Genomic DNA, 13727 nt, shown 5'->3' with positions numbered 1-13727 from the left:
GTTTTCGTTAAAAAAAAAATTCAAACGATGAAAATAATTTTGACTGAATGTACCTGCTCCTAAGAAGTTTCGTGGAGAAAAAAAAAATCTTGTTTTTCCGATATGTGAAAACAAACAAATAATATGCAATTTAAGACTTTTGAATCTCCTCTTAATTCCTTATTATCCTTATTTTTATGCAGGTTACGGATCAACGTATTTTGTCATGTATTTTTTAGATAAGTTATTGGAATTTTTATTTTATTGCTGATGAACAAACATCAGACAGAGCTTAGATGTGGGATGGAAATGGAACCCGATTAAAGTGTAACTTTTCGTAGAACTTTTACTCAGGACGTGTTCCAACACCGGCTTGAGTAGTTAGAGGAAGAGTAAATTGCACAAAGACACATATCTAACGGCTCTTGTAACAAAAAAACAACGAACTTAAAGGCTTTTAACCGATACCCACAAATACAAGACTAATGAGTAAAAAAAACCATAAATCAAAGTTTTAGCCCAGTTAATGATTCGGACCCACATGGAGAGCCTGGTTTGTATGTCAAGTCTTTTTGAGCCATCGGCTTGAGCCCAGGTGAGAGAGCTGAGCCGAACAAAATCATATTCTCCGTCGGGCAGGCCGGGCAAGAGATGGCGGCAGGTTCCCCTGATGGCATGCAGCTGGCCGCGGCTCACTGCACGAGTCCAGAACGCACGCACCCCACCAAACCTCTGAACGCAGCTTTGCTTGGGAGTGCTGCCATGGAAGCGGATCTGGGCCTGGCCGTAGCCACGGACAGCGCGCCCTCTGCCTCCGCCGCCGCCATAGACGAGGTGCCTCGCGCCGCTTCTACCTCCCGGCCACGCGCGCGCCGGCCGGGTGCCCCAGCTTCTCCTGGGAGTATTTCGCGCCGCCTCCTCCTCCGTCCCCGGCGGGGGCGCCTCCGCTGGTGCCCTTCGAGGAGCGCGTCGCCGAGAACGGCACGCTGCCGCCTGCGGCCATCGACCTGAACGACGATCCGAAGCCCGAAGCCCATGCAGCGGCAGCGCCAGCGCGCCCAGAGAGCGTGCGTTCGAAGAGACGGGAGGCTCGGGCTCTCCGGCGTCCCATCCCACCCGCGCAGATCCAATAACCACCGCGAGCAGGAGAAACGGGTCCACAGTCAGATCAATCCCGTCGCCAGAAACAGCAGCACAGTTGGCTATCTCCTTCTTGTCTCCTCCTATGTCGTCTTCCTCGGCACCGGCCGGAGCGAGCGAGCGAGTGAAATAGAGGGAGAGAGGAAGAAGCCAGCTCTTCCAAGTCTAAATGAAGAGCCCACCTCCTAGGGGAGCCGGCTCGAGCCGCCAGGAATGAGCTGCGACCCAAAACTGGCTCCTGTGTATGACATGTGGGCCGCGAAGGTTAACTAGCTCTAACCGGCCACTTTTGTTTTTGTTTTTTTATTCATTAGTCTTCATGTTGTAGGTATTAGTTAAAAAAACGTGGGTTCGTGATTTTCTGTTATAAGAGCCGCTACATATTTGTTTCTCTACAATTTACTCTTAGAGGAAATAGCTAAAAGTATCAGTTTCTACCGGGAAGTTGATACCCCCATTTGGCAGTATGATAGTAAAGGATTTTATTCTTCTAAGTTCACTTTACAAGGTGCACTCCTTCAACATTACACAAATCACAAATAACACTGGTATTATTTAAGGCGTGCAGTTTTTTTTAAGAAAAATGTTAAATCTAAGTTGACGTATCAGAAAACATTGGATTAGTATCTAGATGTTACTTTGCTCTTCCTTTTTCCACCGTTCGTCTCGAATCTTAAAGCACAAACAACATACAATGGGTAAGAGTCAAATTATATCTAATTAAAAATCGGACGACTTAGATATATATCAAAACTGTTTTTTTTTGGCTGAAAAATGCAAGAGTTCTGCCATGCAAAATTAGAAGAGACAGTGGTATTATTAGCAGATGACATGGACAATTGTTTTTACCAACTTAATGCACATATTGTTGGAGGCCTGTCTCTGCGTCCTCGTAATGTTAATTGCAGTTACAGCAACGTTGCCCGTAGGCATCAGTACAAAATAAAGCACTGATCAGTAACAAGTTTTTATGTCCGGCCGGGGTCATGATTTGGTAGAAGTGCAGGAGTTCCAAGTTACCAGGCAGCAGTAGCACTAGTTTTTTTTTTCTTAACCACAACACTATAGTAGCACTAGCTAGCATAGAACAGGCGAAGAAAAAAGGATTCCTGCATGAGATTGGTCACGGTGTAGGTACCTTTAATTTGGTCACGGTTGGACGATTGGTATACGTCAACATGTGGGCACGCATTTGTGTTGTTGAAGTGGAACCTGTAGCGTTGAGCGTTGTAGCCTAGCTTGCAGGGACTAGTCGCCGGAACGTCGTGGCTTGGGAAGCCATGTCGTCGTGTGAGAAGAATTGATGTCGTGCCACAGGAACAGGGGGCCTTTGTCCTTTAAACTAGCCACTTCAGCCTTTTCATGTGCTTCCTAGGACGATGACGTGGCCGGTGAACGCAACAAATCAGTCAAAAACCATTCCAACTCAATGCCAACGCCATAAGTACTACGGGGCTGTTTGGGTTGCAGCCGTGGCTTGTCAAGCCAATTTTTTGGTAGTTGACTGCTACAGGGACTTCGTTTGGATCAGCGCCAAATATTCGGGGCCAAGCCAATATTTTGGTCATCTCATTTCGTTTTTACGCCCATGCGCTGGCGAGGTCGTGGCGGCGAGATCGATCGCCAAATAGTTGGCACGCCAATTTTGACGGGGTTTGTTGGGGCGTGATCCAAATGGCTCCTAGTACTCCATTGGAGTGGAGCATGTACTCACTCTTCAGATAGAGCGCACTTTTGGATACTTCGATATGTATACACTGTTTGTTGTCTTCTCGTGAAAAGAGCACCAAACACGATAACCACAAATGCAAGGGAACCAGCTGCCGCCGGGCGTGCCGTGACATTATATACTAGGAGTATGTTGGACTGAGTTTTGTTAGGATTGTTTGTTGGGATATAATTATCTCTTTTTTATATGAAATCAACTTTTGATGCATGCTATTGTGACGACGGTAAAACAACTTTTGATGGTCAAAAGTTGTTTGTTCGTTTCAAGGTTATTTTTTGTACTACCTATCGCCGATAGCTTGTGTTGTATTGTATTTGTCGGTTCTTTTTGATCCAACATGATATTTTTCTCTCTAATAATAGTTCTTTGATTATGCAATATGGAAAGAAATCGTTTCTTAGATAAAAAATAACTTTATTAGTCATACCAAAGGCTAGAAATAATTATTTACGCTAGAGGTTGTAATAGAACCTTATTGATATCTGAAAATCAAAATGATGTAAATTCTACCAAAAATCTCTTTGGCCCCTCTTTTTTTCTTCTCATGGTAGATCAGGTTAACCGGTCCAGAAAAACGGAAAAGAAGATGAAATCGGCAGCCTTTACAATTTCGTGTGTAAAATTAGACATGCCAGGAAACCAATTTGCCGACCTTTTCCAATGCCTCGTTGGAAAATACCCTCAGTTCTTCCTTGAAACTACGGCCGTTTGCCACCACGCGGAGAGCCGGGCCCAACCGCCCCAGTGACCCAGTCCCCAGCCTAGGTTTCTCGCCCCGCCGGAGCACCGCTCGCCGCCGCGTCCAAAGTCATCTCCGGCGCCCGCGCCTCCCTTCCGCACTACTGCAGCTGCGCCCGAGCTCAGACGCAGCCGGCGCCTCCCATCCCCACGGCCGCCGCCGCCCCGAGCTCATCTCCGCCGGCAGCCGGACCGCGCTTATCCCCGTTGTCCGCGCCCGTTCGACCTCGTCATCTGCCACTGGCTACCTTCTCCAAATTTTCCTTCGGCTGCAGACTGCAGTAGTGGGTAAGCCCTAGCCCCTCACTCGGAATGCCCAGTTCATCCCGCGCGCTCTCCCCTCTCGTCAGAGCAATTGAATTGAAAACCTCGCTCCCGTTCTTTATAAGTAGTACCAATCTAATCCATTTGGATGTAATTTTGATGCTAGGTTGGTGATTTACGATTGCGATTTTGATTTCTTTTCTATTGATCTGTTCAGATTATTGATTTGGTTAGTTTTACTCTTTTTCATTTTGTGCAGGAATCAGGGCGGCAACAGCGGCGATGGATATCTACAATGTCGAGGCCGCCGAGATCCTCGCCAAAGAGGCCCTTGTAACCTCACTCACACTCCCTTCTCTTCTCTATTTACGTGTTTTTCCGCATTTCCTTTCAAGAAGATTTGAGCTTCTGAGCATGCTTAGGTGATGTTCCCATTCCTTCCTCCAGGTTCTCCCCATCACCGAGGCCACCCCCATTTACGAGAAGCTGCTCGCCACCTTCCCTACCGCTGTGAGGCTACATGAATTCCACCAGATTTTTCTTGTTTGCAAATCTCTAGGTCCATGTTGGCAGTCTTCTAGGGCTGACTTGATTTTGCATGCAGGCGAAGTACTGGAAGCAGTACGTTGAGGCATACATATCTGCACACAACGAGGATATTGCCAAGCAGATATTCAGCAGATGCCTGCTCACCTGCCCTCATATTAATCTCTGGTTAGGGAATGTCACATTTTATGATGATATATAGCCACAAGCAGGAATTCCTTCACTTTTACTCAGCAAACTGTTAGAGTAGATATTTCTACCGACATGTTCCTCCCTTTGTTGTCAAACTTAGTAGACAGACCTAGACAGCTTCCTTTCATTTTACCTGATCTTGTCACCAGTCACAAATTTTCCACTTTGTTTGCAACTGCAGTATTAACATTACTCTATCGGGTCGGGTGTAATTTGTAGGCGTTGTTACATCACCTTTATTAAGAGAGTAAACAATAAAAGGGGCTCTGAGGGTCTTGAAGAGACGAAAAAGGCTTTTGATTTCATGCTGAATTATGTTGGTAAGACTTCTAAGCAGAGACCTCAGATTTTAAGTAGTGCCCTGTTATTACACGACTTTCATGGTAGATTTTTTAACGAAGTATACTTTAATTTGCCAGGCAATGATGTTGCATCTGGCCCTGTTTGGATGGACTACATTGCTTTCTTGAAGTCAATGCCGGTTTGTATTTCTTTTTTTTTTACTGTTCTGTTCCCTGTGTTAACGTTATGTTCTTTTATTGTGTTTGTATTCTGTGTGATTCTTTGCTTGAAAACACTTCAGGTTGTGACACCCCAGGATGAGTCGCATCGCATGACTACTATAAGGAAAGTATATCAGAAGGCAATTTTAGTTCCAACTAGTCATGTTGAGCAGCTATGGAAGGATTATGATAACTTCGAGAATTCCGTTAGCCGCACCTTGGTAATTGGAGTTTCTATTTGGATCTTTGATCTTTCTAGAAGTAGCTAGCAGATAGCTAATAGTTGTGCTGGTAAATTTTTTATTTGTATTCTCCTTTGGAGTATCAAAAAAATTTCAGTCTGAGTTCATCCAGTAGTGTTTACTGAACTCCATTTATATTTTGTTTCTATTTTAGTTTTATTGAATCACAAAACAATGCAAACCTATCTTGTGTGTGTGTCTCATATGTGGTACTCTATCCATCTTCCAGGCAAAAGGCTTGCTGTCTGAGTATCAACCAAAATTTAACAGTGCTAAGGCTGTATATAGAGAGCGTAAGAAGTATATTGAGGATATTGATTGGAACATGCTAGCCACCCCCCCTACAGGCTCCTACGAGGTAAACAGTCGATCAAGTCCAAATGTTAATTTAGGTGTGCCAATCTTCAATTATTGACTTAGCAAAATGGTTATGTTTTGTGGATAGTTATTTTCTGTGCTGTGGTTAGAAATAAACAATTTCAAAATTATGATTGTGATCCAAGTTTCTCTATTCATTTCCCCTATTGCCATTCATCTGTGTGTCATTGTTCATTTTTTCAAGAAAAAACAGAGAGCAAAGCACTACTGTACAACCGTGTCTGTTGATGGCACACAGAACAATTTCAATGTTCTAGAAAAGCCGGATAACAATGATATTTCTTTAATTCCACTGTTTCTTTGAACTGAGCTAACTGCAGTTCCAATCCAACACCGTTCTTGGTTGCATACAAGCAACATAAAATCAGTTGATGTATACTCCCTCCTTTCATAAATAGACAATGTTTAAGATATGGAAACGTCTCCAATATACAACTTGAACAATTTCTTTTCGTATGAATGTTAGTAAAAAAACATCACGAAAATAGTTTTCATGACAAAGCCATGGTTTCTAAAATTGTGCTGATTTCTGAACAGTTGTAGAATTTTAAAAGAAATTTGCTTACTGTAAAGAAACGTCTCCTTGTATCAGTTTGACATGCACCTTTCTCAAGGCCAAGCATCGGGTCTTTTTTTGTTACTTGTTTTGAGTTGATGTCATTGCTGTCAAAATAAATTCTTCTTCTAACACTAATGTCTTTCTCTTTCCCCATACAGCTTTACTTCATATCGTCTTGTTTTGTTTACTGGTCAACCTTCAGGCACATTGAATAGTTTTCTGACAATCTCTCTAGCATTAGAAAATTATGTTTACTTTGTTATGTCTGATAGAGCTGTAGATGCATGGCTAGTATTTAACTGGCAGGTAACTCATTAATCTATTTCACAGGAAGAGCAACAATGTATGGCGTGGAAAAGACTTTTGGCATTTGAGAAGTGAGTAAACTTCTGTGTCACATATGTTTAGTGTAATCATGATTCAAAATTGCAGTAGAGTTTTCTTTGTTTGATCTTCTTTTAAGGGCCATTTTATTTCCTTGCTGTGCAATGTAGTTATATAGCAGGTAATCTTTATTTTTATTTTTCATCTCCTAAGCTCAAGCCATCTAATTTGTGTTTGCCATCTTCAAGTTTTTTCTGCAACCTATCTTCTTTGAGTTATTTTTTTTCCTGGATCAGCGGCCCTTTATCTTAATTCTAATGTGATACCTCAGTTTGTCACCTTATGCCACTCTCTTCTTGGGAAGAACTGAGATTACTCCCCACGTTTCTGCTTACACTAAGTATTATGTTTAACTGTAGGGGGAACCCTCAAAGAATTGATGCTGCAACTGCGAATAGGCGTATTTCCTTTACTTACGAGCAAGTAAGAAAACTTTTGTCTGCGGACTTAGATGCAGTTTTGTTTGAGTTAGTCAGCTGTACCATGTGTTGCTGTTGTGAGTGGGGAACAGACAAATCAATTGTTGCATCCTGTTTTTATTTTCAGTGCCTGATGTATCTATACCATCATCCTGATGTATGGTATGACTTTGCCATGTGGCATGCAAAGAACGGTTCTACGGATTCTGCAATCCAAATATTTCAGCGTGCTGTAAAAGCGCTCCCTGGTAATTTTACGGTCATTTTCATGAATTCACACATGTAGTCAAATGTACCCTTTCGGAAGCTAGCGGCATGTAATATGGTTTTCCACAAGACCAAGAGCATGCTCTCATGAGGATAAGGGAAGATCCCCATGAAAACAAACCGTTGGTTCAGTGAACTCCCTGACATTGATAAAGATGCATTCTGGCTTACTCTCTTAGCCTTTTGGATGACGGGGTTCCATTTCCATGTAATCCACTAATTTGAACTGGGATCAGGCCCAATACCTGCCAGGCCAAAGAATGGCTAACCGACTGGTATTATTAGATAAGTAATATACTGGTTGATGAATTGGTATATACTCGTCAGACACTACCTCCATGAGATGATATCTTAAGGAAGGTTAAATATTGGTTCCAGTTGTGCACATTTTTAACAGGGATACCAAAGTAGAATCCACAGGACCAACTATGTTATGAGAACTCACATGTCAGAACTGTCACAGTTCAGTTTACATCTTAGGTCGAGATGAGATACCCTCATAGGCTCATATCAATGCATGTATGCTTTTTGCACATCAATCATATGGATGTGTCAAAGGCCATCAAGGATGTGTACGTTAGCTTGATCTCTGCAATCCTTGTACTACTGTTGTATCAATGTTTCCATTAGGATGTCTTACCCAATGTTAAATATGGATTGGTAGCAGCTGCTCCTAGTTACTATCATATCATTTGACTTCATCAGTAGGTCTGCATGAATTTGTTCAATGTGGCTTGCATAACACTCAAATTCCAACTTCATTTAATAGGCTACGGGAATTTGCATGTTATGAACAGTGAACACTAATTCATGATTTAGACACATAACATTCATCCACGGTTACGTACTACTGATTGTGTTATTTTTTTTCTTGTTATTTGCTAATCGTTCTGCGAACATAACAATTTCTCAAGCTTAAATTTCAACCATGTGTGTGTGGGTATGCAAAGATGTTATGTCATCTTAATGATAGTCCCATTATATGATTGCACTTGAGCACTGGACCAGAAAACATTTGTTTCTTTAGATGGCTTTGCTTTACGTTGAAGTATATAGTATCGTTTCTTTACCCGTTTCTGTAATTCCTGGAATTCTTTTACCTGTTACTTTTGATAGGTTCTGAAGTACTGAAGTACGCCTTTGCTGAACTGGAAGAGTCTGTAGGAGCAATTCAGGTCCATTAGTTTCCTTCTTTTTTCTAGGATGTTATTGCTTCCTTTGCACTCTTATACTGCTACAAGTACTCTTAAGATGATTATTATTTTTCTCAAATAAGTTTTTTATTGCAGCCTGCTAAGACAATATACGAGTCTCTTATAGCTGAAAATGCAAACATGACATCACTTGCACATATTCAGGTCTGCTACCATTACTGCTTTAAATGTACATATGGTTGCCGCTACAGTGTTTGTGTTATCTTTATCATTCTGTTTTTGTACTGTAGTTTATTCGGTTTCTAAGGAGAACTGAAGGCATTGAAGCAGCTCGCAAGTTCTTTTTGGATGCTCGGAAGTTGCCAGGCTGCACTTATCATGTGTATGTTGCTTATGCTACAATGTCATTTTGCCTCGACAAGGATGCGAAGGTTGTTAAAATGATGACATGTATGCTTATATGTCTTTCAGTTACAAACTGTCAGGCATCTTGCTGTGGTTCTCATTATCTCTTTGATAACAATAGCAAAGAATATAATTAGGAAAAATCAGTGTCATTCATTCGAAGACATAGCTTTAAGCCAAATGCTACAGTCAGCACAAAGCGGGATATCAATATCTGTACATAATGTCATCACCATGTGCTGTCAGTTTTCACCTCTGGGGCCTTGTACCAGGAGACAATACCCAGCGCTTCCATAGCTCATGGTGCTACTGTGCTCCCAAGCGGAGGCTGGCAGCACAATAAAAGAGTTCCAAAAATAAGTGGTGGATTGACACAACATACACATAGCATGTCATAAAATTTCAGTGTCAAATTTGATCTACACATCAAGAAATAAAAGAGAGTTTTCACCATGGATAGTGACATCTCCTGTGAAGAATGTTTTTGCTACAATTCACACAAGAATTCTCTTTTTATTTCTTGATTTGTGTGCAGCAGTTTTATTTGAAGTTTTATGACATGGTGCATATATGTTGTGTCAATCTACTTAGTTGTTTTCAGAATTTTTGACAATGTTTTGGTTGTGCACCCACGATACCACCTGATGCTATGGGAGCACTAGATATGTAGATACTAGGTAGTACAATTCAAAGCTTTCACCCTCCCTTATGAGATAGTATTACTTAAGGACATCCTTTTGAAGTTTGGCCATCCCAACAGGTTACTGTGGCTCATGAAGGGAGGATCTAGTAGGCATGGTGTACCAATTCCTTTTTGGCTTTGTATATTACTCCACACATTTAACCAGATTCAGTAAAGACTACCAGTTGATTGAAGTGAACATTTAGACCCTAGAATGGTGATGTGTGGCTTAGCATGCTAATGAGTCAACTTTTTAGCCTGGAGTGTAAGTTGGCAACAAAGATGGAAGTGGTTATCAAGTTTCATCCTGAAATATTGCAAATTGATAAAATTATATAAATACATCAATGACTACATAATAAGAGGTGTTTTAGGCTGCAGTTTTCACTACATATTAATCATAGAACTCAATGCTTCTTCCATTTTGCAGTTTTTTTTTGAGAAACCTCTAGATTTTGAAGTTACTCACTTATCATGTCGTATTTGCTAAATGTTCTCTTGTAGGTGGCTCAAAATGTTTTTGAAGCTGGTTTAAAGCGGTTTATGCAAGAGCCAGGATACGTCCTTGAGTAAGTTATTCATTTTAGGTTCATTAAAACATGAAATTTATCTTAGCTCTGCAGTCCACTAATGTTCCGATGCTTGAACCAAATCTCTCACTGGTTTTTTTATGCTACTTGTTTTGTGCTCGACGATTGGCATTTTGAAAAGGCTTCATTGCACCGTCACATTATTTGCAAGTCCTAAAATTTAAATTACTGAGATTGTTCCTATGATACAGATATGCAGACTTCCTGTGCCGCTTAAACGATGATAGAAATGTGCGTGCTTTGTTTGAGCGTGCTCTGAGCTTACTTTCCCCCGAGAAATCCATAGAGGTAGAGATTTAGTTTTATAATTTTATTCCCTAGCCTCTCCTTAACACTGGAATGTTTTGTAGAAGATACCCTTTCAGCATCAAGATCTTAATTGCTAAAATGCTATTAATGCCTTGTCAGCAGTAGTAGCTGTAATATATGAACATTTCCACTTTTTGCGGTGCACGGCATGCCTTGGGATGGGAGCTAATGTTGTTGAATGTTGTAGAGGTGCAACATGCAAATAGCTATAAATTCATTGCCATTCTGTTAGTTATCTCAACTAATGTATGTTGATATTCTTCTGTAGGTATGGAAACGGTTTGTTCAGTTTGAGCAGATTTATGGGGATTTGGCAAGCATGCAAAAGGTATATTTCTGAGTGAAAACTTTCATTGGGGAAAAACTAGAGATTCATCGATTTATATTTTTATACTTTAAAACTGTGTTTTGTAAGGTGGAACAAAGAAGGAAGGAGGCTTTATCTAGGACATCGGAAGATGGCTCATCCTCCTTAGAGGACACACTTTATGACGTTGTTTCTCGGTATAATTATATGGATCTTTGGCCTTGCTCATCAAAAGAATTGGATTATCTGTCGAGGCAGGAGGTACGTTGACCTTGCATAACTATCTGTTGTTCTTGATACATCACCCTCACAGTTTTTTATTAGCAAAATTTCCTTAATCATGCATATTTAAGCCCAAAATGCAGTCTTGGAACCACTGTGTATTAATTGAATAGACTATGGAATTCATATTATTATCAAGTTTGCATATAAGATGCATTTGCATATGGGTCTCTTGGTCTCTTGTCAGTGCTTGTGCAACTTCCAGCAAAAATTGCAGGACTGGTTCATGTAGGTGATAGGGTATGTGCTTTTCAAGCATGTTCATAAGTAAAAAGGTTGGACTTGCAATTTAGTAATGATACTATGTCTAAATTGAGTGTAGCTCTCAAGTTATCTGTTAAGTTGGCTAAAGACTGCATTCTTCTCTATTAATTGATGTTTCTGATGCGGGCTATATTATGTTGTTAGTTGTGACTCTTCACAGAGTCTGTTTCTGGTTTCTGTTGACAAGCCTCACTTGTAATGCTTTCTCAATGTTAAAATTGCAGTGGCTTGCAAAGAACATGTTTAAGAAGGCTGGCAAGTCAGTTATCCTAACTAGTGGTGCGACCTTTGGTAAGCTGCTCGTGCTAAAATTGTGTCAACATATTATTAAATGTGTTTGCTGATTGCTTCTACAATATTTGGCCAGATAAAGCTAATATTGGAGTTGGTGCCAGTGCGAAGACATTGCCACAACCTGCAAAAGTTGTTCGGCCTGAGATTTCTCGAATGGTTGTTTATGATCCTAGACAGATGAAAGGTATTTGTATTGATGAGTTACCTATTTTTATTTTATCTGCATGTTTGAGCTCTTTTCTTTGCACCAAAGAGGATAGACTGGATTTATTGGATCAATTGGTGACTTTTGTTCCCTTGAATGATGTCAGTTTGTGATGCCACACGTGCACCTGTTCTCTTGATCATATATCTATACCGAACAATACCTGTTTTTAGAGAATAGTGAAGACATGTGCATATTGCATCGATAGGTAGAGGATTACTATTGAACACATGTTCAGCCAAGGGCCACACCCTGGACGACTACACCTAATAATACTGCATTTCATATTCAGAATTTAGATACCAGGCTCCTGTAATTGTTAACAGGCTCCAGTTGTAGATACAATAACTATTCAATTACAATTGCCAATCTATCTTACTCATGACGCAGCATTTTTTATGTGTCAGGCCCAGTGATTTCAACCACATCCAGTGGGTACACTAAGGAGGTTGATGAAATATTCAAAATGCTTTCTCCACCAATCATGTCTTTCATCACGAATTTGCCTGCTATTGAAGGTATGGCCGTATATCGGTACGAGTACTCACTGTCCTCTGATGCATAGCCTCCAAAATGTTTGCCTGCTATATTTCAAGCATGAGAATTGGTTCATCCTACGCCAGTCACCAATGTGGCAGCGCAGGCTGGTGCACGTACTGCGCTGATTGAGAAATGATCAGCAGTTAAACTTTTCCTTGTGAGCTTCTAGTGTAATTGAGGACATGGTTACTAAACAAAATACTGCAGTGCTTGAATGTAGTGACATAGACTTTGACATGTTAGTTTGATTTCTATACTGCATTTGCATATACTCATGTCTCTGTTTAGTTCACATTTGCATGGCACCAACGGTTTGAATATAATGTTCAATACCTCAGACCATTTTTTACCATTTTTCAAATCTTGAATATGATCTGCCAAAATGGATAGTATTGCTGAGCTAAATCTGTGTTCATGTCTTGACAGGTCCATCACCAGATATAGACATTGTGCTTAGCGTGCTGCTGCAGAGCACATTACCGACGGGGCATGATGTAGGCAAACCTTCTGGTCCAGTTACTGGCTCTGCCACTAATGACCTCTCAGGGCCTGGCAAATCAGGGTTTAACCAAAATGGGCATAGACCTCCAAGGGATGGGCAACCCTTGAAAAGGAAGGCCATCGGAAGTACATCCCCTCTCTCTACAATCTTCACTGGTCGCCAATGTTATGTTTGCATATTGTGCTGAAAGGACTCTATGACTATATGCCTATCACCAGATATAGACATTGTGCTTAACTTGCTGCCACAACCCTGTCAGTTTGTGTTTATTACAAATGGTTTACTGTATAACATGATCATCGTCAACTCGCTGTGTGCAGGGCAAGAGGAAGAAGATGCTGCCGCCGCGGCGCAGAACCGAGCGATGCCGCGTGACATATTCAGGCTCAGGCAGATCCACAGGAGCCGTGGGGCAGGAGGCCCTGCTCAGTCTGGCTCGGCGGCAATGTCTAGTGGAAGTGCATTCTCTGGGGAACAGTCAGCCAACAGCTCAAGCTAGTTCAATGATCCCTAGTTACTTTGCCAGGACCAGCCTTTAGTTAGTTTATGTTAGCTAGCCTTAGAGCTTTGGTTAGTTGAACATAGCCAATGACCTGAATGCAGATGTTGTTGATCTTCAATGTGAAAATTCACATCTTTATTCGTGGCAAAGGTATATTTCGCATGCTGATGCTAAAAGTTAGGGATGCGAGGGGATCATGGAAGCCAGGGGATCGTGCGTATGACCCACTTCTAGTAGGCCAATATCCAAACTTTCAAGTCAAACTTTGAGCAAAAATTTAACCTGGAAAGTCTGTGCTGTCACAAACTTTGAGCAAAATTTTGAACTAGAAAGTCTCGGTTGGCATATGAG

At 41.2% G+C, this 13727-nt stretch overlaps 1 protein-coding gene across 3 annotated transcripts; it reads left to right on the top strand.

The window, feature by feature from the left end:
* Nucleotides 1-3563: 3563 nt before the first annotated feature.
* Nucleotides 3564-13626, top strand: LOC100838953 (cleavage stimulation factor subunit 77). 3 transcript variants are annotated; one of them, XM_010238831.3, is made up of 23 exons: nt 3564-3874; nt 4110-4183; nt 4298-4360; nt 4455-4564; nt 4808-4908; nt 5008-5069; nt 5172-5312; nt 5563-5691; nt 6601-6647; nt 7014-7077; nt 7201-7321; nt 8457-8515; nt 8630-8698; nt 8785-8925; nt 10086-10150; nt 10363-10459; nt 10749-10808; nt 10896-11048; nt 11558-11624; nt 11701-11811; nt 12240-12350; nt 12799-12999; nt 13195-13626. In XM_010238831.3, exons 2-23 carry the CDS (start codon nt 4133-4135, stop codon nt 13371-13373), a joined length of 2202 nt encoding a protein of 733 aa, XP_010237133.1. In that variant the 5' UTR covers nt 3564-3874; nt 4110-4132; the 3' UTR covers nt 13374-13626. The 3 variants fall into 3 exon arrangements, with proteins under 3 accessions (XP_010237133.1, XP_003579269.1, XP_014758381.1); XM_003579221.3 differs by lacking the exon at nt 3564-3874 and adding an exon at nt 3880-4016; XM_014902895.2 differs by lacking the exon at nt 3564-3874 and adding an exon at nt 3880-4016 and having other exon boundaries at nt 12799-13103; nt 13195-13329.
* The last annotated feature ends 101 nt before the right edge of the window (nt 13627-13727 follow it).

Source organism: Brachypodium distachyon, chromosome 4, assembly GCF_000005505.3.
Source record: "Brachypodium distachyon strain Bd21 chromosome 4, Brachypodium_distachyon_v3.0, whole genome shotgun sequence".
Classification (NCBI taxonomy): domain Eukaryota; kingdom Viridiplantae; phylum Streptophyta; class Magnoliopsida; order Poales; family Poaceae; genus Brachypodium; species Brachypodium distachyon.
This window is presented reverse-complemented; position numbering and strand designations above follow the sequence as displayed.

What these genes read in the sequence shown, in the direction of transcription:
- LOC100838953 (XM_003579221.3), top strand. Translation starts at nt 3,899, where the DNA reads ATGCCCAGTTCATCCCGCGCGCTCTCCCCTCTCGTCAGAGCAATTGAA. An exon ending in TCGCCACCTTCCCTACCGCT is followed by an intron (nt 4,361 to 4,454) that starts GTGAGGCTACAT and finishes TTTTGCATGCAG; the next exon opens with GCGAAGTACTGGAAGCAGTA. An exon ending in GCCTCGACAAGGATGCGAAG is followed by an intron (nt 8,926 to 10,085) that starts GTTGTTAAAATG and finishes GTTCTCTTGTAG; the next exon opens with GTGGCTCAAAATGTTTTTGA.